Source organism: Mustela putorius, unplaced genomic scaffold (assembly GCF_011764305.1).
Source record: "Mustela putorius furo isolate JIRA1106 unplaced genomic scaffold, ASM1176430v1.1 tig00001433_pilon_pilon_pilon, whole genome shotgun sequence".
NCBI classification, from domain to species: domain Eukaryota; kingdom Metazoa; phylum Chordata; class Mammalia; order Carnivora; family Mustelidae; genus Mustela; species Mustela putorius.
Window position 1 is genome coordinate 2,073,282 of NW_025421741.1, and position 26,309 is coordinate 2,099,590.

Sequence of the window (26,309 nt, forward strand, 5' to 3'; positions counted from 1 at the left end):
GCTTTCAGAAATCACCAGCGGAGGACCGCACAGGTGGTCTAGGACCAAGTGGAAATGGATCTATGGCAGGCAGGAGGCCATCCACGGCTCTGGAGAGCTCCCTAGCTCTGCCTCCAAAGGCCTGTGTTCTCTGGGTCTCAACTGAAGGCTCAGAACCTTGGGGACGCTCTACCTCTAAGGTAAACAGTTGCCTGACAACCAGAGCACAGCAGTTGCACTGGGGGATGGGGAGGCCAGCCAGCTTCGAGGACACAGTTGCCCTCTCACTTTGCCCACAGCGGTCCCGGATGACCAGGTTCCGGCCTTCCTTCAGGTGGATGGTGAGGAGGTAGGCAAAAGGACTGGGCAGGTTACTCAAGCCATCACTGGCTTCCCCAAACATAGATTGTTCTTCACATTGTTGGGATGTCAGAGAAGCATTCAGATCGCCACTTCGCACAGCTTCTCTGGCTCTTCCAGGGCCCGTCTCCAGCCGGCGTCTTCTGCAGCAGATCCAGGATGCCATTGCTGGAAGGCCTCCTGTCCTCGGCGGGAGAGGCATAGGCCTCCTCGGGGTCCGTTTCCACCACACGGAGGTAGCCGGCTTCTTCCTGGCTCCAGTCCAATTCCTCCTCAGACTGTTTCAAGGAGCTACTGCTGCTCTTGGGCAAGATCCCCGCCGTTGACAGGCTGCTGGGCACCGAGGTGTACGATGACTGGGGCCCAGAGTACGGCCTGCCCTCTGGGGCCAAGGCCTCAGCCTCCAAGAGGTCGGGGACAGAGAGGCTGAGGCGGCGGGCCAGGGAACGCCGTGCCTGTAGGTCTAGGGGCTTGTTCCGGTTCTTTTTCACCCTCCTCTTGCTCAGGTTGATTAACAAAGGCCTGGTCCGCTGTTTCAAAGAGCCCCAGACAGATGGTTTATCCTCTGTGGCTGCCTGAAGACCCAGGGAGTCACTCCCATGAGAGAGCTCCTCTGTGTGGGACTCAACCGCAGCGGCTCCGGTCCGAGGCCGCGTCCCGGGGGCTGCCCAGGAGCCGGCTCGCCCCTCACCTGCCGGGACCCGCCGCGGCCGCCACTCGCACGCGCAGAAACAGCCCTTTTTATTTTTTAAAGATTTTTATTTATTTATGTGATACAGAGAGAGATCACAGGTAGGCAGAGGCAGGCAGAGAGAAGGGGAAGCAGGCTCCCCAATGAGCAGAGATCATGACCCACGCTGAAGGCAGAGGCTTAACCCACTGAGCCACCCAGACGCCCCTTCTTTTATGAATTTAAAATGTGTTCGTTGTCAGTTTAGAGCGACTAGATAAATAGACTCAAATGAAAATCTTTCGTGATCCCATCAACAGGAGACAGTCACAGTTAATGTTTTGATACATTTCTTGTACTCAGTTGACGTATGTATAATTTTAGTACATCTTATGTATATTTCTTTAACGAAACAAAATTGGGAGTATGCTGTTTGAAGCCATTAGGATATATTACAGATATCTTGTGTTAAGGTCGTCTGTTTTGTTCCGTGGGGGCAGTTTTTTCAGCTGGTCCCTGAGAACTTACCTTCCTTTGGTTTGGTTTGGTTTTGGTTTGTTTTTAGATGGGCTCCACATCCAGTGTGGAGCCCAGTGCGGGGCTTGAATCCATGACCCTGAGATCCAGACCTGAGCCGGGAGCGGGAGTCGGGCACTTACTTAATCAGCTGAGCCATCCGAGTGCCCTCCTTTCTTTTGTGTTTATTCTTAGTTTGCGGTGGTGGCGTTATCTCTGCACAGGGGACTGGGTGGCACCAGTGTTGGAATGGGGCCTTTGCCCACCCTCACCCCCAACTTTTGTTGAAGGGCTGTGACTGCAGGCCTTCGGGGACACCGAGTGGGGCCAGTGGGCTGGATCTGCCACTTCATAGGTATGTCATCTATGTTGGGCAAGTTGCTGAACCTCTGAGCCTTAGGACTTTCTATAATGGGTACTGGATGCATTAAGAAAAAACTCCCAAAGAGGGCGCCTGGGTGGCTCAGTGGGTTAAGCATCTGCCTTCTGCTCATGTCATGATCTCAGGGTCCTGGGACTGAGCCCCCTTTTGGACTCCCTGCTCGTCGGGAAGTCTGCTTCTTCCTTTCCCACTCCCCCTGCTTGTGTTCCTTCTCTCTGTGTCTCTGTCAGATAAATAATCATTAAAAAAACAACAAACAGGGGCGCCTGGGTGGCTCAGTGGGTTAAGCCGCTGCCTTCGGCTCAGGTCATGATCTCAGGGTCCTGGGATCAAGTCCCACATCGGGCTCTCTGCTCAGCAGGGAGCCTGCTTCCTCCTCTCTCTCTGCCTGCCTCTCTGCCTACTTGTGATCTCTGTCTGTCAAATAAATAAATAAAATCTTTAAAAAAAAAAAAAAAACAACAAACAGTATGATGTATAATACATCTGTCATAGTAAATAATAAATGTTATTTTTTATTATTCTCTACTTTCCCCCTGAAATTCCTTCAGAACCTGATGCTAAGTGGAACTACGCGATGGTGACGATTGTCCCTTCATTCTGGAGACACACGTGAGAGCTGTCACAGGGAGAGCTGCGTGGTACACAGGAAGCTGCCAAGGTATACAACACTAGCGGTCTGGTTAAATTGGGCCAGTTGTGCAGAGAAGGGTTTAGGCTTCCGTTTGCCGAGAGGACACATGGGAGCCATATAAAACAGCTCAGGAAAAACTTGTCAAAAACTTTCAATTTTCAGAAATGTATTTGTTTAAATTCAGAGTGAGATTGAGTCTACATTTTTCTGAATAACAAATGTCGTTAGAAATAATACCACCACACTGAGGGCTTGTCACACTTGTTCACTTGAAATTCTCAACTCCACGTGTTTTCTATACCAAGTCTACCCCTGGTTTTTTTCCTTTGAGAGGGAGTGGGGAAGGCACAGGGGGAGAAGGAGAGAGAGACTCAAGCAGACACCCCACTGAGCGTGCCTAACTCAGGGCTCAGTCCCAGGATCCCAAGATCGTGACCTGAGCCGAAGGCGAGTTGGATGCTTAACTCACTGCCCCCGCAGGTGCCCCTTAAGTCCACGTCATTTTGATATGATGAGTTTTCTACTCTTGGTAAGTTTTCGTTGAAACCTAAGTAAACTTCACTGAGTAACTTTTGACAACAATTACAAAGTAAATTTTAAAATGACACCGTGAATTAAACATAGTTTTATTTGTCACAGTGCCAGAATGTTTATTATGTGAAATGAAGTGAAAGTATAATGCAAAGCAAATGACATTTGTTGTCGTATATTTTCCTGGTTTGCAGTGTGTGTATACAGCGGGCGGTTGTGTGGATTTGACTTTTTTTTCCAACCACAAAAAGGTTTTTCCTTTTTTTTTTTAAGATTTTATTTATTTATTTGATAGACAGAGAGAGATCACAAGTAGGCAGAGAGGCAGGCACAGAGAGAGAGAAGCAGGCTCTCCACCTAGCAGAGAGTCCGATGCGGGGCTCGATCCCAGGACCCTGAGATCATGACCTGAGCCGAAGGCAGAGGCTTAACCCACTGAGCCACCCAGGTGCCCCAACCTTTTTTTTTTTTAAGATTTTAAAAAATTTTTATTTATTTGACAGAGATCACAAGCAGGCAGAGAGGCAGGCAGAGAGAGGGGGAGGCAGGCTCCCTGCTGGATCCCAGGACCCTGAGATCATTGTAACCCACTGAGCCACACAGGTGCTCCTACATATTTTAATAGTTTAATTTATTGACTGTTTTTCTTTTAATTATTGTTTTTGACTTTGTATTATGTATAGGGAAATTTTCCCGCAAATTACACAAATACTGTGGTGGTTTTTTTTTTTTTTTTAATTTTATTTATTTGTTAGAGAGAGAGAGATACAGAGCACAAGCACAGGCAGACAGAGTGGCAGGCTAGAGGCAGAGGGAGAAGCAGGCTCCCTGCCGAGCAAGGAGCCGATGTGGGACTCGATCCCAGGACACTGGGATCATGACCTGAGCCCAAGGCAGATGCACAACTGACTGAGCCACCCAGGCGCCCTCCCCCGCCTTTTTAATTAACATATAATGTATTATTTGTTTCAGGGGTACAGGTCAGTGATTCATCAGTCTTTTTTTTTTTTTTTTAAGATTTTATTTATTTATTTGACAGAGATCATAACCAGGCAGAGAGGCAGGCAGAGAGAGAGGGGGAAGCAGGCTCCCTGCTGAGCAGAGAGCCTGATGCAGGGATTGACCCAGGACCCAGAGATCATGACCTGAGCAGAAGGCAGAGGCTTTAACCCACTGAGCCACCCAGGCACCCTTGATTCATCAGTCTTAACATAATACCCAGCGGTCCCCAAAACACATGCCCTCCCCTGTGTCCATCCCCCAGCCCCCCATCTGTCATACCCCTCTCCCCTCCAGCACCCCTCAGTTTGTTTGCTGACAAGGGTCTCTTGTGGTCTGTCTCCCTTTTTGGATTTCGTCCTGTTTCATTTTCTTCTCTCTTCCCCTGTGATTCTCTGTCTTGTTTCTCAGATTCTACATATCATTGAGATCACATGATAATTGTCTTTCTCTGATTGACGTAATTTCACTCAGCATAATATATGTCATTGCAAATGGCAAGATTTCCTGGTTTTTTTTTGAAGGCTGCGTAGTATTCCATTGTGTGTATATCACATCGTCTTTACCCACTCATCTGCTGATGGACATCTAGGTTCTTTCCACAGTTTGGCTATTGTGGACATTGCTGCTATGAACTTCAGGGTGCCTCACCTCTGTTTTCTTAAGGCATTATTGTGGTTTAAATGAAAATCCATATGGAATTAGTTTGTTGTGAGAGCCTTATTTTCTTTTAAATGTTAATCACTTCTGTTCATTAAACAAGCCAGTTTTACTCATGGCTTTGAAATGCCACATTTGGGGTGCCTTGGGGGGCTCTGTCCATTAAGCGTTTGCTTTCAGCTCAGGTCTTCATCCCAGGGTCCCGGGATTGAGTCCCGCATCAGGTTTCCCGCTTGGGGGGAGTCTGCTTCTCCCTCTCCTTCTGCCCCTCCCCCTGCTTGTGTGCACTGTCTCAAATAAATAACATCTTAAAAAAAAAAAAAAAAAAGAAATGCCACATTTATTGTCTGCTAAATTCCAAATTTGAGCTGTAATGCTTCATGCATCTGCATGTCTTATGGAGACAGTGTCAAAAGTTTTTAATTATTTGTACCCGTTAAAATTATGTGGACCTGTTCACATTCATTATTTTGTAATTTTTAAAACAGATTTATGTTATTTGGGAGTGTGCATGTGTGTTGGGGGAGGGGAAGAGGGAGAATCTTCCAGCAGACTCCCTGCTGAGTGCAGAGCAGAGCCTGACTCTTGAGATCACAGCCTGAGCCAACATGAAGAGACAGTCGCTTAACCTGGTAAGCCGCCCAGGTGCCCCAGTTACTGTGTATTTCTAAAAGTGTCCAAGCTCTTCCTGAACATTTTTTCTTCCAGATGAACTTTAGAATTGCTTCTTAAAGAAAACCTTTTTGAGATTATGGTTGGAGTCAACTAAAGATACAAATAATTTGGGGCTGAATTATTTCACTGGGAAGTCTTCCTATCCCAGAGCAAGACCAGATTGTGCGCGTATGAAGCCTCTTTTTACAGTCCCCATTGGTTGTTTCCCTTTCTTTCCAATGGGGCTTACATGTTTCTTGTCCGAAGATAGTCGTACATAATTTGTGTTTTTTTTCTTTTCTTTTTTAAAGACTTTATTTATTTATTTGACAGAGATCACAAGTAGGCAGAGGGAGAAGGGGAAGCAGGCTCCCTGCTCAGCAGAGACCATGACCTGAGCTAAAGGCAGGGGCTTAACCCACTGAACCACCCAGGTACCCCTGTGGTTTTTTTCTTTGAGAGTAGATTTTATTTGTCATATACATTTTTGCTAAAAATATCCAAACAGAGGGTGCCTGGGTGGCTCAGTCGTTAAGCGTCTGCCTTCGGCTCAGGTCATGATCCCTGGGTCCTGGGATCAAGCCCCGCATCGGGCTCCCTGCTTAGTGGGGAGCCTACTTCTCCCCCTCCCACTCCCCCTGCTTGTGTTCTCTCTCTCTCGCTGTGTCTCTCTCTGTCAAATAAATACATAAATAGATGCAAACAGTTTCCCTATCCCTTAAGATTGGTTGTCTGGGTGTGGTAACGGAGGTCATAGTTTCTTATGTGGCCTGTGTATGTTGCTGAATTTTGCCGTCATGTCCACTGCTGCGGTCATCATTATGGCTAATACCTGCATCGTGCTCCCGTGTCAGCTTCTCTTCTAAGATACGTGTATTTTCACTATCTCAAGGCATTGTTTCTCGTGTAACTCGGAGAAACCTCAGTGTTTCTGAGCTGTTGCTGAAGTTTGAATTGCAGAAAGACATGAAAGGGAAGAAGCACTTGTTCCTTTAGGTGATGTCTGTCAGTATGATTCGGGGGCAGCAGGCCGCTCCTGCGTGTTCCTGTGGAAACGCGGGGACCGGACTTGTGCCTGGAGATGAGCGCTGACTCGAGGATGTACGGCGTGTGTCTGTGCAAACACACGTGCCGAGTTCCGAGCAGAGAGCGCCTTGTGCACAGGACGGAGGAGACACGGTGCTGCGGTCCTGCTGCCCGGCCGCGTGTGTCCCCTCAGAGCCCGCACGTGTCCGGTAACCTGTTTAATTCTGTTAAATGCCTCCTCGGCTTGTCTGTGAGGGTCGAATTATAAAGTGCTCAGAGAAAATTCACATGTTGTCCTTTCTTACTACGAGGAATACTCACTTTCCATTTATTATTTCATTTCCTCCTCAGAATCCCAGTGTTTAGTGGACCCAAAGGTCCACTTTATCCTCACAATTTTAGTAAGTAAAAAAATGAGACTTAAAAGCTAAGAAAGGAGCATTTGGCGTAAGGAGGGCCATTACACCATGATTAAAGCATAATCTTCCAGAAATATCCAACCTCCGTATGTCGAACAATATGGCTTTAAACATTGAATGCAAATATTAATATGATTACAAGGTAAAATTCACCAATCTGTAATCTCATTGGGAGATTTTAACACGCTTCCATCAGAAGTTGCTAGAACTGGCTGATGTCAATTGAGGGCGTTGTGGAAGACTTTCTCTGCCTGGTAGAGATGGAAGTTTGTCTGGTTTTGCCCAAAGCCATGTAGCCAGTGGTGGGAACAGTTGGTTGAAATTCAAGTCTTTTTTTTTTTTTTTAAGATTTTATTTATTCATTTATTTGACAGGGAGAGAGAGATTACAAGCAGGCAGAGAGGCAGACAGACAGACAGACAGACGGGGAGGGGGAAGCAGGCTCCCCACGGAGCAGAGAGCCCGATGGGGGCTCGATCCCAGGACCCCGGGACCATGATCCGAGCCGAAGACAGAGGCTGTAACCCGCGGAGCCCCCAGGCGCCCCTCGAGTCTGTTCTAGTAGAAATCGCTGAAGCTCTCCAAGTCCCACCTGTCTGACCTCGAGCTGTGCTCCGTTACAGCGGCGAGCGGCCGATGCCCAGCGTCCGAGCGCGCCGTGCGGAAGGTCTGGATCTGGCTGTCCCCGGTTCCGTCCTTCCGCGCCGGGTCCTGGGCTCCCCCTGGGCCGCCGAGGACCGTGTCCGTCACTCCGAGCCGCAGAGGACCCCGCGCGCCTGGTTCCCGGCAGGCGGGGAGAGATCGAGGTGCGGCCTGAATCCACGCCTCGGGGCGCGCCGCTCCGACGCCCGCGGACCCGACGCCCGCGGACCCGGTGCCCCGCAGACCCGACGCCCGCGGACCCGACGCCCGCGGACCCGACGCCCGCGGACCCGACGCCCGCGGACCCGACGCCCGCGCACCCGACGCCCGCGCACCCGACGCCCGCGCACCCGGTGCCCCGCGGAACGGCCTGTCCGCGCGGCCTGAGCGAGGAGCTCCCGCGGCCGGGACCGCGCTCCCGGCGTGACCTGGCGGCGTCCGGGGCCGAGCCGGAGGCGGAGGGCGCGGCGGGGCCCGGAGCGCCTCGGCGGGACTCGACCATGTCGCAGGTGAGGCGCCGCGGCTCCGGCTTCTCGGGAACGGGTGTGGGTCGGGCGGTCGCGGGGGAAGAGCCGCGGCGCGGACGGCCCGGGTCGGGGCAGGCCTGGAGCCGCGGTGGGGTCAGGCCGCGGGCCTCCTGCGCCGCCGACGCCGCGTGGAACTGGGGCCCCCGAGCGCCGCGCTGACCGGAGCCTTAGCCGTGACGGGCGACCAGTACCGGCTGCGTCAGTCACTGCTTCGTGCTGAGGCCGGAGAAGAGCGGGTCATCGGAACCGACGGGAAGAGCAACGACGGTTCCGGCGGAGGGTCGAGCTGCAGAGACGCGCACGGAGCGGACCCGCCCGGCGCGCTCCGGTGCGCCTCAAAGGCCGACTTTTTTTTTTTTTTAGATTTTCTTTATTTATTTGAGAGCGAACAAGCAGGGGGAGCTGCAGAGGGGGAAGCAGGCTCCCGCGGACAGGGAGCCCAGAGCGGGGCTCGGTCCCGGGACGCTGCGATCGTGACCGGAGCCGGAGGCAGCGGCTCATCTGACCGAGCCAGCAGGCGCCCTTTCAAGGCCCGACTTTATTGATCATTGGAGCGGGAGAAGGTCTTGTGATTTGTATTGTTTGGTTAGGGAGAGAGTGCGGGGGCGGACGAGGAGGCGGAGGACGGACAGGGAGAAGAGGAAACCTTTCTCTCTTTTTTTTTAACGATTTCTTATCTGTTATTACCATATGATGGATTATTAGCCCCAGGGTGCAGGTCTGTCGATCGCCAGGCTTACACCGGAGAGGAGGAAATCTTAAACGGATTCTGCACCCAGTGCAGAGCCCAGCAGGCTCGATGTCACATCCCTGAGATCGTGACCTGAGCCAGAATCAAGGGTCAGATGCGTCATGGACTGAGCCACACAGGCGCCCCCTGAATTTGTAGAAACCATAGTGTCCTACATAATTAATGAATTTGAGCTGCCAACTTGGTTTTCTAATTTTTAGTGTTTGTAATAAAGAAATAAGAATATTTCTGTGGGTTACGTTATCCAAAGGTAAAAGTAAATTAGTTCTTCATAGAAAGTAAATATTTCTTGGTCATGCTTTGATGAAATCTTTGAATAAATGATATAGTTTGGGTAATGTTCTCAGAGAAATGTGGTAAGTCCATGGGTATTACAGTCATTTTTCCTACTTTTCCACAGAATGTGACCCAAGGGGAAAATACCAAAGCACTTAGTAATCATAATTGTGTATTTAAGTGCCTCTTTAATTGTGAAGCAGAATTCACATATGGAAAAGTACCTAAAATGTAAAAGTACAGTTTAATGAGTTATTACCAAGTGCCTATGCATGAAGCCATCATTCAGGTCAAGAAGTAGAACATTCCAGGGCGCCTGGGTGGCTTAGTTGGTTAAGCTGCTGCCTTCCGCTCCGGTCACGATCCCAGGGTCCTGAGATCGAGTCCCGCATCGGGCTCCTTGCTCGGTGGGGAGCCTGCTTCTCTTGCTGCCTCTGCCTGCCACTTTGCCTGCTTGTGTGTGCTCTCTCTCTAACTCTCTTCTGACAAATAAATAAATAAAATTTAAAAAAAAAAAAGAAGAAGAAGAAGAAGTAGAAGACTCCCAGCCCAGATGAGGCCCCTTCTGTGCCAATCACAACCCCTTCCTCCTCACATGGAACTGGGACGCTGACGTCTGTTGTAACCATTTCTGTCCTTCTCTTTCTTGTGTTCCTTTAACACTGCAGTTTGGTGTCGTCTGCTGTATAGTAATTTGTGTTTTGTTTCTTTCACTTCATATTTTGTTCATGAGGTTAATTGAAAGTGCAGCCCGCTGTCCAGTGAGGGCAGCTTCCTAGTATCACCGGAGTCAGTGTTCAAAATTCCAGTTGTCTTATAAAACCGCAAATTGTTTGAAGTTTGTTTGGATCAGAATCTGGATAAAGTTCATACAGTGTAATTGGTTGATCTGCTCTCTTAAGACCCTCTTAACCTATTGGGTCTTTTTTCCTAGCCCGATTTTTTTTTTTTTTTAATTTACTTGACAGACAGAGATCACAAGTAGGCAGAGAGGCAGGCAGAGAGGGAGGAGGAAGCAGGCTCCCTGCCTAGCAGAAAGCCTGATGCGGGGCTCGATTCCAGGACCCTGAGACCATGACCCCAGCTGAAGGCAGAGGCTTTAACCCACTGAGCCACCCAGGTGCCCCCATTTCTTTTTTTTAAGATGTTATTTATTTGAGAGAGAGCATGAGTGCGTGAGCCGGGAAGAGGGGCAGAGGGAGAGGGAGAAGCAGTCTCGCCCCTTAGCAAAGAGCCCGACGTGGGACTCAATCCCGGGACTCCAGGATCATGCCCTGAGCTGAAGGCAGATGCTTCACTGACTAACCCAGGCGTCCCTCCTCACCACATTTTTGGCGGAAGAGGCCAGGTGGTCTATTCTGTGGATTTCCCACTGTCCGGGTTTTGCTAGTGTTGCTGGTGTGTTCTGTAGAGCTGTGCTGTCCAGTACAGAAGCCACTGGCCACATCAGCTGATTCAATTTAAAAGGATTAAATCTAGGGGCGCCTGGGTGGGTCAGTAGGTGAAGTGTCTGCCTCCAGCTCTGGTCATGATCTGAGGGTCCTGGGATCGACCCTCAGATCGGTCCCTGCATCAGCCTCCTTGCTTGGCAGGGTTCCTGCCTCTCCCTCTGCTGCTCCCCCTGCTGTGCTTTCTCTCTCTCTCTGAACAAATAAATAGAATCTAAAGAACTAAAATGAATAAAATAAATAGAATAAAAATAAAATAAAATGATTAGATTCAGCCCCAAGTTCACACTAGCCACATTTCAAGTGCTCAGAAGCCATGAATTAGCACAGATAAAGGATATCTCCATCTTCACAGATCTGATCTGGAGGCTTGATCAGATTTAGGTGTCGCTTTTTTGGCAAGAGTATTTCAGAGGTTTTGGTACATACTTTCAGGAAGCAGCTCCTGTCTGCTAGCATTGTCTGTGGTTGTTGCCTTGATGGATTATTTCCATAGGGGCTATTCAATGATACCCTGCATTGACCTCCTCTTTTTCCTCCACTTTTTTTTTTTAAGATTTTATTTATTTGACAGAGAGATCATAAGTAGGCAGAGAGGCAGGCAGGGGGTGGTGGGGAGCGGGAAGCAGGCTCCCTGCTGAGCAGAAAGCCTGATGTGGGGTTGGATGCCAGGACCCCGAGATCACGACCTGAGCCGAAGGCAGACGCTTAACCCACTGAGCCACCCAGGTGCCCCTTCCTTTTGAAAATTTAATAAGCTTTTTTAACAACTTAGTTCAATTTTTCCTATTGTTTCTTTGTATGTTCTTTTAATTAGTAAATTATCTGCATCTTTCAAGGTGATCACATATCTCTTCTTAACTTGTTAGTGTAGTGAATATCTTTATTTTTTTTATCTTTAATGTTAAACCAACCTTTAATTTCTGAATAAACCAGCTCAGTCTTGATGTATTTTCTTCCGTATATATTGTTCTGCATAGTGTGGTAACGTGTCGGTTAGGATTTTCACAACAAGGTTCATCTGTAATTTGGCCTTTGCTTTTCCTTTCTTGCAATATTCTTACTGAGTTTTGTTATCAAGGTTATGCTTGTATCAGAATGTTTAGTGTTGTGTTTTTGCTTCCATATTTCTGCTTGTGATCTCTCTGTCAAATAAATAAATAAAAAATCTTAAATAAATAAATAAATAATTTGAAGAGAAATAAAAAAAGAAAGGAAAAGTGTCTAGGTTGGTTAACTCCAGTTAGCCCCGCTTCCCACATGGCCTTTACTGGAATCCCTACCTCACACCCTCTGATGCTGTCTAACTGAACCACTTGTGCCTCCCGAATTCCAGCAGTTTTGGGGTCTCATTGGAGCTGTTGGCTCCCAGTGTGTCTTTGCATCCCCATTTTTTTTTTTTTAAGATTTTTTTAATTTGAGAAAGAGCGGGAGCATGAGCAGCGGGGAGGGGCAGAGGGAGTGGGAGAAGCAGGCTCCTCGCTGATCAGGGAGTTGGATGTGGGGCTCGATCCTGGGGATCATGACCTGAGCTGATAGTAGACCCTTAACTGACTGAGCTACTCAGGTGCCCCGCCTCCCTGTTTTGTGGGAAGTACTGCTAATTTCCTAAAACTCATCTCAAGCTTTGCCTCTTGGAAAGAGCCTCAGTTGATGCTCAGACTGATGCTCTTGCTCTGACCCATGTTGTGCCCTCCGTTCATTTCTGTCTCTGCTATTACGATGGCCTGTTGTTGGAGCAGGTGTGTAGGTTTGCAGCCCTCTGCAAGGCTGTGCAGCTTTTTAAGCTGTTTTACTCTCTTTCTTTTGGTGCCGCTTCTCCGGTGCCCCAGCTACGGTGCGGTACACGTTTTGTTGGTGGTTCAGAAGATGCAAAGTTGCGAGCTCCAGTTGTCAGGTATCCTGTGAACAGAGGGATGGAAGGGTGCATCGTGGCATTTTTCTCCCGGAGACGTGATGCGAAGGAGTCACGGTCGTCCCTCTCCGTGGCTTGCTGTGATGGAATTGCATGCACTCGTCACGCAGCGGCCCTTGCTGCAGGCTCACCGGGGTTGTGCTCTTACAGGAGGCGTTCTCGTTTGAAGATCTATCTGTGGACTTCACCCAGAAGGAATGGCAGCTCCTGGATCCCAGTCAGAAGGACCTGTACAGGGATGTCATGTTGGAGAACTACAGCAGCCTTGTTTCCCTGGGTAAGGCAGCTCCCCGACGACCTGCTGGCGGGCCCAGCACCTCACTTTCTGAGTTGGCAAGAGCTCTGCAGCTTCTGAAATCTTTAGTGGTTTGGGACCTGAGTTTAGGAGATTGAAAGTTCCCTGCGCTGTGACACTAGGGAAGGCATCTGTACCTCACCTTGGGATAACGAAGACTTACTTTCCATGTGCAGCTCTGAAACTGATCAGGACGGTGGTGGCGTTACCATTAGTAGTCGGCACCAATGCGAGGAACGTACGGTATTTCGCATACAGTTCACATGTGGCCTTATTTACAGAGCAGTTTTGTGTGGCTGGTACGATGATTATCCTTTTAAGTAACTTTCCCAAGGACTGGAAGCTGGGAAGTGCAAGTGTCTGGATTTGCACCCAGGCAGACTGGCCCAGAGCCTCTGAAGTGAGTAATGGTTTTGGGTTTGGATTATAGAAGTCAGAGAGTCTTAGACCCTAGTATCCACCAGTGAAGACTGTTGCCTTTGAGAACTCCTTACTCTGTTGATAGACCAGTGGGTAGCTTCACTGTGTCCCCCTGATGCCAGACCTTGCTCGTTCTTCAGAGGCCCTAAAGCCCAAGCACTGGGGGCCACAGCTTTTGTGTTTTCCCCAAACAGGGTACGAAGTCGTGAAACCTGAGGTCATCTTCAAGTTGGAGCAAGGGGAAGAGCCATGGACCGGAGACGGGGAGGCCCCGAGTACAGGCGGCCCAGGTGGGTGTGAGAAGCAGACAGGTGCGGGCCGCAGAGACTCCGTCCCCGCTGTCCGTGGGCGTGGGTGACGTGTGCCCTGGAGAGGGCTCTTCCCGACCCCTGCAGCTTTCATGCTGATTCAGGATGGCTGACCTGAGCCACTCACGTAAGTCACGCTTAGATGTGGCTGCTCTGCGTGTCACGTAAAGCAGAATATTCTCGGCTTGTCCAAGCCGTGAAATATTCCGGCTGTCAGGTCTGGGATGTCGACTTCTTGTTTGGTTTTCTGACATATTTAGTGTCCTTCTGTCCTCTGTTCACCTGCTCGTACCTTCAGGAGGTTTCCTCTGCTCTCATTCAGGCATCCGATGCCCAGAGAAGTGCCTGGGGAGCAAGGATGTCCTCCTCATCCCTCCCGAACAGCGGTCCTTTCCCTCCTTTTGTGATACTGGTCTCTGCTCTACTTCTCCTGTAGATTAGACACCATGGAGCACCTCAAGTGTTCTCTCTTCACGTTCTTATTTCAGACTCTTGCCTTTGGAAACTATCTTTTTAACTTCTCAAGTGACACTTGAAACTAGGCGCATGATGTCTCATTCCTGGATTTTCCAAATTGCTTGATGGGTCTAGAGTCTTACCTTTTGTAAGTGTTCTCAAATGATACCATGAATTTCAGTTCCTAAATCAGCCAGCTGTCTCTGACCCGTTTTCCGGCCCTACTCATCTGCTAAGTGACGTTGTTTCAGGCTCCCTCGAAAGTAGACCCTGAGATTACATGTCTGAGTGCCGTGAGTTTACCGTGATAGGAGAAAGAGCAGTGAGATGGAGGAGAAGGAATGGCAGTGTGTGTGGTGGAAGGGGTGTGACCCATGGTGGTTGTTGGGAGCCCCATGGGGCCAGGAAGCTGGTCACCCTCTAACTCCCACCTCTCCGGGCTTGAGCATTGCCTTGGGGGTGTTAACTCCCCAGAACGTCCAGAATCCCTGCATATAGACCCAGCAGAGGGGGTCAGAGGGATGTGGGTCCCTGGGGTAGGCCCCACAGTCTGCCCGAGGTGCTGGTCCCTTTGAATGTAGCTGAGGCGGCAGGAGCTTCTGCTACAACCTGTGGCCTCTTCCTCCAGGATCTCTGCAGTCTGAGTCTGTGCAGGCTGTCAGCTGGTTATTCCTTCCCCCAGTTCATGGCCAACTCCATTCAAACGTTTCTGTTTTCAGGTGTAATATTTCTGCTCTGCATCTGAATGTTTGGTTGTGCTTTATCTTAGTCCTTTCTGCATTAGCTCTGTTTCTGCTGCATTCATACTCACAGAATGTTCCTTGACTGTTCCAGCTAAATTTCTCTCTTTTTTTTTCGGAAGTCGCATCCCAGACCTGATCACAGTGCATGTGATGTTCTTGAGCTGGGTGGTGCCGGGGCTGTGTGCGTGCATACAAGGCTTACAGTTTATATCCACTTACTTGTCAGACAATATTTATGCAATAAGCCCATTGTTTTAATTCAGGTGCTTTTAGCCAGGTGTGCATTGGATTACCTGGGCATTTTTTTCCAACAGTAAATGTTATGGATCCATTACTGGTAAAATTGGTGCAGTACAGTGGTGTAAGTGTAGTTTTAAAATGGAGTAGTCTAGAGCTGGAGGTGGTAGTTTAAGGAAACTCTTGTGATTCTTATGTGCCCCTCATTCATTGATAGCCTCCATTTGAATGACGACTAAAGATGATTGGAAATAAAAGACCTAGAGAACACCTTAGGGGAGCATAGAAATTAGTTAAGAAGTTAAGATATTTACATTTATTTTATTATTATTTGTAAAGATTTTATTTATTTATTTGTCAGAGAGCGAGCGAGCACAGGCAGACAGAGTAGCGGGCAGAGGCAGAGGGAGAAGCAGGCTCCCTGCTGAGCAAGGAGCCCGATGCGGGACTCGATCCCAGGACGCTGGGATCATGACCTGAGCCGAAGGCAGCTCCCTAGTTTTTTGTTTCTAATTCAGCGTTTAAACGTTGACCATTTATGCTTCATTTCAGTGCCTTGCACTTGTAGTCTAAGTTAACTATACAAGGCCTGTGTATCGGGGTCCTCAAGACCACTGCCACGTTCAGAGAGCTGCGAGGAGGACTCAGGATATCGTCCATGTGGCGAGGACTTCTTTTTTTTTTTTTTTTTAATTTTTAATTTTTTATAAACATACTTTTATCCCCAGGGGTACAGGTCTCTGAATCGCCAGGTTTACACACTTCACAGCACTCACCAAAGCACATACCCTCCCCAATGTCCCTAACCCCACCCCCCTTCTCCCAGGCGCCCCCCCCAGCAGCCCTCAGTTTGTTTTGTGAGATTAAGAGTCACTTATGGTTTGTCTCCCTCCCAATCCCATCTTGTTTCATTGATTCTTCTACTACCCCCTTAAGCCCCCACATTGTGTCTCCACTTCCTCATATCAGGGAGATCATATGATAGTTATCTTTCTCCGCTTGACTTATTTCGCTAAGCATGATAGGCTCTAGTTCCATCCACGTTGTCGCAAATGGCAAGATTTCATTTCTTTTTGATGGCTGCATAGTATTCCATTGTATATACAGACCACATCTTCATTATCCATTCATCTGTTGATGGACATCTAGGTTCTTTCCATAGTTTGGCTATTGTGGACATTGCTGCTATAAACATTCGGGTGCACGTGCCCCTTCGGATCACTACGTTTGTATCTTTAGGGTAAATACCCAGTAGTGCAATTGCTGGGTCATAGGGCAGTTCTATTTTCAACATTTTGAGGAACCTCCATGTTGTTTTCCAGAGTGGCTGCACCAGCTTGCATTCCTACCAACAGTGTAGGAGGGTTCCCCTTTCTCCGCATCCTGGCGAGGACTTCTTAACAGCAACATAATGACAGTTTCCTCGTCAGTGAAAGGGCACAAACAGAGGCTGGAGGAATCCGGGGGCAGGTGTCCTGTGCTGCTCCCTCATTGAGGGTCACCCCAACAATGAAAGTGCAGTAATGTGTGTAGAGTTTCTGCACAGGGAAGCGCACTAAGGACCCAGCGCCCGGGGGCCTCTGCCTGGCACACAGCAGCATTGCGGACTCCCAGTACAGCAGGTGCTGAGCACAGGGAGCCCCTGCTGTATCAGCTGGGAGTGGTGGGCGCATTCCAGAACCCAGGCTCCAGATGGCAGCCAAGGGCTACCCTGCAATAGCCATGTACCATAGAACGTCGAAGAGAGAGTGATGTCTCTCACTCTTCGGGTATTGTGCTGGGTGGTGTGGTTCCTTGGTGAGCACTGGAGATCAGTTCCCTGCCCGTGCGGGGCTTATTTTCTCCTAGGAGGACAAAGGAAATCAAGCTGGAATAACCAGGATAAAGCCCAGACCCTGAAAGTTCGATCATAGACGTAGATTAGGTAGATGATAATAGCTTAGAGGATTTATTGCTCTCTTTAGGCTGCCGTAACAAAATGCCACAGGCAGATAAATAGCAGAAGGCTGTTGGCACAATTCTGGAGGCCAGGGTCAAGGCACAATTCTGGAGGTCAAGGTCAAGGGCGCCTGTGTGATTGGGTTCTGATGAATGTGGTTGGGCTGGCTTGCACAGAGCTGCCTTGTGGCCTTGTGGCTTTGGCCTTCTGTGGCCTTGCTTCTTCATTTGTGCAAGGGGTGAGGTCTGCTCTGGTGTTTCTGATAAGGATACATCCTTTTGGATCAGGGCCCCACCCCTTGTTCTCATTTAGCCTTAATTCCTTTGAGATCCCATTTCCAAATACAGCTACACTGTTGGTTAGGGCTTCAACATAGAGGTTTGGGGGTGGGGGTGGTAAGGGGACTGCACAAATGTTCAGTGCACAACACAGTCACGTGGAGAGGCCAGTTCTAGACACAAAGACCAAAATGAGTGAGCTGTGTGAATTGGGGGAAAGTGTTCCCTGAAGGAATGACAAATATGAATGTATTAGGTTATGAAGGGACTTGGTGACTTCAGGATAACAGAAAGGAAGCCTTTCTGTCTGGGGGTCTGTGTGCCAGGGAGATAGTGTGCTGTGTGTGAGACCTAGGTCATACATTGACTTGTAAGCAGTAGGAAGGTGGTTAGATTGATTGAAGTAATTTTTTTTTTAAGATTTTATTTATTTATTTGACAGAGATCACAGATAGGCAGAGAGGCAGGCAGAGAGAGAGGAGGAAGCAGGCTCCCCGCTGAGCAGAGAGCCTGATGTGGGGCTCGATCCCAGGACCCCGGGACCATGACCTGAGCCGAAGGCAGAGGTGTTAACCCACTGAGCCACCCAGGCGCCCCTGATTGAAGTAATTTTAAATTTAAAAAAGTAATTTAAAAAATAAATAAAAATTTTACATTTTCTAAAAAGATTTTATTTATTTGAGAGAGAGAGCATGCGCACGTGCGCACAAGCAAGGGGACAGGTACAGGGAGAGAGAGAAGCAGACTCTCCACTGAATGGGGAGCCTGATGCACAGGAACCTGGGATCATGACCTGAGCTGATGACGCTTAACCAACTGAGCCACCCTGGTGCCCTGATTTACACGTTGTTGTTTTAAAGATTTGTTTATTTAAGAGAGCATGCGTGCAAATGGAGGGAAGGGCAGAGGGAGTTGGGGAGGGAGACAAGCAGAACCTTACTGAGCACAGAGCCCCCCGGTCCCACAACCCTGAGATCATGACTTGAGCTGTAAACAAGAGTTGGGCACTTAGCCAACTCAACCACCCATGCTCAGATTACATTTTTAAAAGTCTGACCTGACTCTTAACAATGTACTGACCTGAGTACATTGTTGAAAATGTAATGGGAAGCAGGGAAACCAGGTGGAAGGATATTTCACTGAGAAAAGTGGAGAGAGTTGGGGTATCTGGGATATACCACAAATGACCAACCATAAAGCAGTCCCATTTTTCTAGTGAGAAAAAAGTAAAAATTTCCAAATGTGTACTTAGTCTAACAATGTAATATTTAAAGTAATGCAAAGTTGCAAGTTTAATTTACAAAGACTTCATTTTCTGCTCTCACGTTTCCTATGACCACTTTATTCGGACTCTTAACCTCCATCTCAAAACTAATATTTCTATACTAGACTCTGATTTTAACCACCACACCTCTTTTTCCCTCATCCCCTATCTTAGGGTATTTTCAGTGAAAGAACACATAGGTCTTAAAGTTTTGTGCCTGAACAGATTAAATGAAGGACGATGCGTTCCATGAAATGGCTGTCTTGGTAATAATACTGAAAACGTGCTTAGAAAGTTTTTCAAAATTCCAGAGAATTTAAAAATGGGAAAAAGTTTCACAAATGATTTCTTATTCTTCAATCTTGTAATGGCTTCAGTAGTTCCTCTATCAATCCTGTTGATTTTCTTTTTTTTTTTTTTTTTAAAGATTTTATTTATTTATTTGACAGAGAGAAATCACAAGTAGATGGAGAGGCAGGCAGAGAGAGAGAGGGAAGCAGGTTCTCCACTGAGCAGAGAGCCCGATGCGGGACTCGATCCCAGGACTCTGAGATCATGACCTGAGCCGAAGGCAGCGGCTTTACCCACTGAGCCACCCAGGCGCCCCACAATCCTGTTGATTTTCTGTCTTCTCTATTAGAATGTAAACTTCACAAGGTCAGGGGCTGACTGTTTTCCGTCCCTAGGGCCTCACGCACTCAGGGTGGAGGAAATCCTCAGAATATTGGATCAGTCTTTCTACCCTCCTTTCTTGGTTCCTCCTTGCTCTTGATGAATTTTTTACATTTTCTCTCCATTTTATAAACTTATATTTGGCAAAACCAGAGGTGACTTACTATATTGCCTGTATCTTATTCCTTTTTGTAGAATTTTCTTTTCTTTTTTTCCCCCTTACCTGGGTAGATCCTATGCTAGGGACTGAGAGACAATCTTCGGAAGCATTCATGCCTTCAAACAGTGTTGCTAGTTTTGTATTCTGTAAACACAGCCATAGAAGAGGCACTGGGGGAGCTTAGTCCATGGAGTGTCTGCCTTTTGGTTTTGGCCCAGGTCATGATCGCAGGGTCAGTGGGAAGTCTGCTTGAGATTCTCTCCCTCTGCCTCTCCCCCACTTTCATGCCCATTCTCTGAAATTGATGAATAACCCAAGAAAAACCCAACTATGGAAGCATTCACAGGCTTTTCTTTCTTTATAGAACAAGTTTTGCAAGTAAATGGTCACATGGCATGGCAGCAGGATAACCAAGAGAAGCTTAGAAATATGAAGCAAGATCATGAATGTGATGCATTTGGGAAAAAATTCAATCTGAGCATGAACTTTGTTCCGTTAAGGAAATCAAACAGTGAAGATGATGCAGATGGATTACTTTTAAAACATCACTTAGATTTACTTATTCCAAAAGCAGATTATGGAAAAACGGAAGCAGGTGGCTTAAGTGTATTTGATAAGTTGTTTCTCCATCCCAAACCTGAGGAAACTGATAATTGGTTAAAATACTATGAGTATGATAAATATGATAAAATTAACTCTAAGAAGTCACAGATTATCATATATCATAGAAACCGTTTAGGGGAGAAACTCTATGAATGCAGTGAATGTAGGAAACGCTTCAATAAGAAATCAAGTCTCATTAAACATCAGAGCAGACATATAAGAGAGATCGCCTATGGCTGTGGTAACTGTGGCAAAACCTTTCCCCAGAAGTCACAGTTTATTACGCATCACAGAACTCATACAGGAGAGAAACCTTATGATTGTGGCCAGTGTGGGAAGGCCTTCTCCCAGAAGTCGCAGCTCACATCCCATCAGAGAACACACACAGGAGAGAAACCATATGAATGTGGTGAATGTGGGAAAGCCTTCTCCCGGAAGTCACATCTCATCTCACACTGGAGGACACACACAGGTGAAAAACCCTATGGGTGCAACGAGTGTGGGAGGGCCTTTAGTGAGAAGTCAAATCTTATTAATCATCAGAGAATTCATACAGGAGAGAAACCTTTTGAATGCAGAGAATGTGGGAGAGCTTTCAGCAGGAAGTCACAGCTCGTTACACATCACAGGACTCACACAGGAACAAAACCCTATGGATGTAGTGATTGCAGAAAAGCCTTCTTTGAGAAATCAGAGCTCGTTAGACATCAGACAATCCATACTGGAGAGAAGCCCTACGAATGCAATGAATGTCAGAAAGCCTTCAGAGAGCGGTCGAGTCTCATTAACCACCAGAGAACTCACACAGGAGAGAAGCCTCATGTGTGCATTCAGTGTGGGAAAGCCTTCTCCCAGAAGTCACATCTCATATCCCATCAAATGACACACACAGGAGAGAAACCCTTTGTATGCAGTAAATGTGGGAAAGCCTTCAGCAGGAAATCTCAGCTTGTTAGACATCAGAGAACTCACACAGGAGAAAAGCCCTATGAATGCAGTGAATGTGGGAAGGCTTTCAGTGAAAAATTAAGCCTTACTAATCATCAGAGAATTCATACAGGAGAGAAGCCCTATGTGTGCAGCGAGTGTGGGAAAGCCTTTTGTCAGAAGTCACATCTCATATCCCATCAGAGGACTCACACAGGAGAGAAACCCTATGAATGCACTGAATGTGGGAAAGCCTTTGGTGAGAAGTCAAGTCTTGCAACTCACCAGAGAACTCATACAGGAGAAAAACCGTATGGGTGCAGGGATTGTGAAAAAGCCTTCTCCCAGAAGTCACAGCTGAATACTCACCAGAGAATCCACACAGGAGAGAAACCCTACGAATGCAGTCTTTGTAGGAAAGCTTTCTTTGAGAAATCGGAACTAATTAGACATCAAAGAACTCATACAGGAGAAAAACCATACAAATGCAGCGAGTGTGGGAAAGCCTTCAGGGAGAAGTCAAGCCTCATCAATCATCAGAGAACACACACAGGTGAGAAACCCTTTGAGTGCGGCGCATGTGGCAAAGCCTTTTCTCGGAAATCACACCTAATACCACATCAGAGGACACACACCGGAGAGAAGCCCTACGGCTGCAGCGAATGTAGGAAAGCCTTCTCTCAGAAATCACAGCTTGTTAATCACCAGAGAATACACACAGGAGAGAAGCCCTACCAGTGCCATGAATGTGCGAAAGCCTTCTCCCAAAAGTCACAGCTCATTAATCACCAGAGGACTCATACAGCGAAGAAATCCTAGGACTGGGGTTACTGCTACTCTCTGACAGAGCTCTCAGCTCTTCGTTCATCAGAAAATGTAGTTAGGGTAAACCTTTGAGATAAATAGTCGCATCACATTTTACGTCTGTCTGGGTAATCTTTTAGGGTAGGAACTCTGAGGTTATGTAGGGAGAGCTTTCAGCAGGTTAACCTGTTCGTGTAAGAACCCTGAGAGTAGAATGAACCTGTGAAATGCAATGACTTTGAAAACCCTGTCAGACATACAGTGGGAAATGAAAAGCAATGAGAAGTACTGTGAACGTCAGAAAGCCTTGCAGAGGTGACACCTCATTTGCTGTTGGGAAGTATCCTCACTGGGGTAAACCCTAGTCCAGTAAATGAAGAAAAACCCCATGAATGCAGCAAGTAATGTCCTATTTTCATCAAGAATCACAGGTCATTGTACATTAAGAAAATACTCTCAGGAATGAAGCTCAGTGGAAATGCTAAATGTGGGACAGTCTTCATCAGGTAATCCAACCATATTGTATTTGGGGGGATTTCATAATGTGGGTCAGACTAACAGTTTAAAGACCTTGGAAACGTGCCCCTAGAAATAAGGCTATAAAGGGAAGCCATGCATTTTTTAATAGGTGGGGTTATCAGAAATGCCCAATTCTAATGGTTGATGTGTTCACTCTGAAGAATGAAGTTTTTAAAAATGTGTGAATAAATGAAGTCATTGAAGCATATGAATAAGACACTTCTCAGTGGTACGGCTTATTTTCCTGTGTTACACAGTGTGTGTCATATTTTGGAATCACATGTGTAAACGTAATTGCGAGCATGAAACGCACATACCATACCTGGTAGTGCCTCTGATGTCAGGACATACTGCGTGCTGCTGGTATTTCTGTTTCACTGATACAGTAAAAAGAGCAATCGATACACCTCTTACTGCTAATACGCAGCTTAAGTGATAGCACCACATCCTTTTTCCTTATGGCTTGTTGGCATATAAAAGGGGTCTGTTGTTGCTGACCTTTCTCTTCAGTTCTGAAAGGCAACATTATATAAATATGTTTGCAACCTGAGAGAATTTATATAAAATCTGGTTAATAAGTATTCAAAGGCAGGAACCACAACCTAGCAATAGTGACTCATGAATGAACAGAAGAAAGCAGGTGTGTGAACTCTATCACTCAGCTCTTACTCAGGCTAAATGGCAGTCATGCTCTGCAGTCTTGTTCCTATTCATCTTGGCACCTCCGTGCATCAAGTAGATGTACTTAAATACAGCGTGTATGTTACTTCACTGATGAAATATCATGATGCTGTGTGCTGTTACATTTCTGGTGTTTCTTAAAGTATCTTGTAAAAAACACTAGCTGGAGAAGCCAATTTAAGAGTCACTGTCCAGAAAATGTAAAATCCAGATTCTTGTGGTGAGAAAAATATTTTTGGTGTATTCAAGGAAGCCTGTTTTGCCTTCCTATGAATTTCTGTAACTACTGGATTGGTATTAAGAAATAGGATTTTCACTGTTGCATCATTTGAAATATCTGTGTTTCTCCTTTTGTCACCAGTTGTACCCTCTAATGGAGACTCCTGCTGTGAACCTTTCATGTCCAGTAGGGTTCGCTTTGGCAGTGCATGACCCACCCCTTAGCTTAGGTAGAACTTTGCAGTGATCTTTACAATATTCCTTGACAAAGTCAACAGTATTCTTTGTATGATAGTGAAATTCAGAGAAATCCAGCCCTGACCTTGTTACCAGGCTTGGAAAAAAATCAAGACTTCTCTCATACACAAGTTGCTTTATCAGTATGGTGTCTTGCACTTTTGATTCTAGCAGTATTTTTTTCCTTTAGTTGCCAATTTTAACATCATTGTTGAAAATTGGGACTTAAAGAGTAATTCTCTAAACCACTGTACCAAGTTAAAAGTATCTATGTTCTCAAGTTTGTATTCATTCTCAAATATATGGACTTCCTACTTTTCTGCATAATACCTGAAAGTGATTTTTTAAAAGATTTTATTTGTTTATTTGACAGACAGAGATCACAATTAAGCAGAGAGGCAGGCAGAGAGAGGAGGAAACAGGCTCCCTGCTGAGCAGAGAGCCTGATGTGGGGCTTGATCCCAGGACCCTGGGATCATGACCTGAGCCGAAGACAGAGGCTTTAACCCACTGAGCCACCCAGGCACCCCCCTGAAAGTGATTTTTATCAACTTCATTTGTAAGACAGTAGTGACAGAGTGATGTCTTATTTTGTAGATTTTCCCATTTTTAAATTTCTATCCATCATGATTCTCTTTACTAGTCCCAGAGGTTGATTCATTAGTTCTTGGATTGAGCTTGGAGTCTGTTGTCTAAAAGTGACCTAATTTTGCTCTCTTTAACTCTAGATGATTCCATTTACTCTTAAGCAGTTAAACCCAGTACTTTCCTCACTAAATAATAGAGTTTTGGCACTAGCCCATTGATCTAATACCCAAAAGCAGGTTTTTCCCTTAGTACCAGTTAGCAGTCATCCGAAGGGCTAATGCTGGCAGCAGAAGTCTCGTTTATCAGAATGCCTTCTGTGGAGGTCCAGCTATGTTGTGCAGAACTCACTAGGGACTCTTTCTGAAGTCACAAGGGTTTTGATTCTGAAATTAGATATTTTTAGTGTCTATTTTTTAAATTACCTTGGTAAACCATAAAAAAAATATGACCCCATATTTCCGCTCATTGGTTCCTACCACAGATCCCACCCGAAGAAGAAAACCGATTTTATAGAGGGATTTATGTGTAGCTTCCTGGTGTGCAATAGGTTATGTTGGTTGAATGTGTAAGGAGACCAGGGGGAAGGAGCATCCCCACTCAGGTTCCCCCACTGGCCTGGAGACAGTCCTGCAGAGGACAATTCCTACTGCATTCCTTTTGCTAAATAAAGTCTGAGTTTTGGAACCTGGCCTAGGAGGGCCTTCTGTTTAGCGTTTCTCTGTGGGCTTTGGTAATCAGACGCAGTTACCTCTGTGTGGATATGTGTGCTGGACATTTTGATTTCAATATCAACCCTTGTAGAGCCCAAGGAGAAGGAAACCCAAAGAATATCCAGTTTATCCAGCAATACCTGTATCCAAAAGCAAAATGCAGATCAGTGGGGATTTGGAATCTCCACTGGAGGTACTCATTGGCCGCTTATTCCAGCAATATGCTCGGGTGGTCGATTTCGCCGAACTCCTGAGTCTGTAAATACTGTACGCACAAGCTGGTCTGGCCCAAGTGCAGACACGCTCACCCCCACCGTGACCCTTGTCCATTTCCCACACTTAGTAGTTAATTTAAGATGCAATTCTGATTATGCACTCCTCTGTTGAAATACCATGTGGCTAATTGTGGACTTAAAGTATACTGGCCTCATGGTAGATGAGGACTTCTACAGAAACCCAGCCTGTTATTTCTGAATGTCTGTCCTCCTACACAGTACTTTTTTGGCCTCCTCAAACTACTTGCAGTTCCTTGAGGTTTCGCAAAGCTTTTCGCCAGTCTTCTGTCCCTGAAATGCCTGTGTTCCTTGTTAATGCCTGTCCACACTTTATGAACCCGCACACGTGTCTTCTCACTGTGATAATATAACTATCACATGTCTCTTCCATTAGAAAGCTTCTGGAAAGCTGGGACTACCTTCTTTGTATAGTTTTAACAACTGAAGCTGTGACATACAAGCGTGGGTGCTCTCGGTGGCTTCCCCGCCCCCATGTGGGGAAGCACTGTTTACAGAGAGACAAGAATGAAGCCATGGAAACTTGTGCTCCAAGAGCTGCTGCTTCTGGTCTTGATGTCCAGGTTCACCTCTCCTGCCCTTTTCATGCCTTGATTGTTGCATTCTTCTGTGAGATACTCCAAATATCCTTGTAATAAATTATGATGTTAGCTTCGACTGGCTCAGGTTGTGTTTGTTCTTACGGCCCAGCTGTTCCTCACACAGGAGGTTGGGCTGTGTCACGAGTCGGACTCTCTGGGAGCGGATCTGGACATGAGGTTTGGAATGCAAGTGCTCGTTGAGGACCAGCTGCTGTGAGGCGAAGGAAGGGTAGTGGGTCAGGGCAAGTGGGGAGGTGCCACAGAGGTGGTAGAGATGCTTGCCATGTTGGTAGGGGGCTCTGAAGCTAGTGCAGCTCAGGAGTGTCTCATGTTGGGCCCAGATGGGCAGGTCTCTGGCGCTCTGTCCCTGGAGGCCTGCTGCCCTGGGAAGGGGAGCGCCCCATGTTAGGCAGTTCTTTTTAGCTGGGGCCAGCTCCACAGAAGCCGGCAATGGGAGGCAGCCTGCGGGCCACTCTCCCTGCCACTGGGCAGCAAGTCCTTCCTTGAGGAGGGCTGGGCAGCCCACCTCTGTCACCACAGTCGGACCCTTCCACTGCTGAGCACCATTTTTCCAGCGTTGGGTCTGTCTGGGGAGATCCTGAGGCAGGTCATTAGGACCAACTGGCCCATACTGGTGCTGTCCTCTCTCACCTGGGAGCCTTTCTGGGACCTCTGCTGGCTCGGTGGCTCACCTCCTTCCTGAGGGGTCTGAGCCATGGTTACCGTGGCCTGCCCTGACCAGAGGTGATGGTAAATTCAAGCAGCACCTGTGCGGATCTCCAGAATCCATTCTTTCCTCCTCATCCTGTTGTGTAAGTAGCCCTGCGCCCTCTTCCTTGTCATGCCTTGGGAGGCTCTACAGAAAGAGGGACTTCTGGCCCGCTGGCTCCTGGACACAAGGAGCACAATGCCCACGTGGCACCTGTAGCTGGCAATTAACTAGAAAATTTGTTGTCTCTTGGTGAAAAGTTCTTATCTTTGGGGAT

General features: G+C 47.2%; 2 protein-coding genes across 6 annotated transcripts; one reads left to right on the plus strand and one right to left on the minus strand.

Moving 5' to 3' along the window:
- On the minus strand, positions 1-7,974 carry LOC106004401 (serine/arginine repetitive matrix protein 3-like). Its single transcript, XM_045087624.1, is given in 4 exon segments — positions 1-435; positions 438-456; positions 459-1,030; positions 7,452-7,974. Coding segments are annotated over 4 exon segments (1,545 nt in total). The 3' UTR covers positions 1-4.
- ZNF84 (zinc finger protein 84) lies at positions 2,459-25,399 on the plus strand. Of its 5 annotated transcripts, none has more exons than XM_004779587.3 (4): positions 2,459-2,568; positions 12,540-12,666; positions 13,299-13,394; positions 19,526-25,399. In XM_004779587.3, exons 2-4 carry the CDS (start codon positions 12,633-12,635, stop codon positions 21,508-21,510), a joined length of 2,115 nt encoding a protein of 704 aa, XP_004779644.2. In that variant the 5' UTR covers positions 2,459-2,568; positions 12,540-12,632; the 3' UTR covers positions 21,511-25,399. The 5 variants fall into 5 exon arrangements, with proteins under 5 accessions (XP_004779644.2, XP_044943627.1, XP_044943628.1 ...); XM_045087692.1 differs by lacking the exon at positions 2,459-2,568 and adding an exon at positions 7,412-7,981; XM_045087693.1 differs by lacking the exon at positions 2,459-2,568 and adding an exon at positions 7,990-8,327.
- The last annotated feature ends 910 nt before the right edge of the window (positions 25,400-26,309 follow it).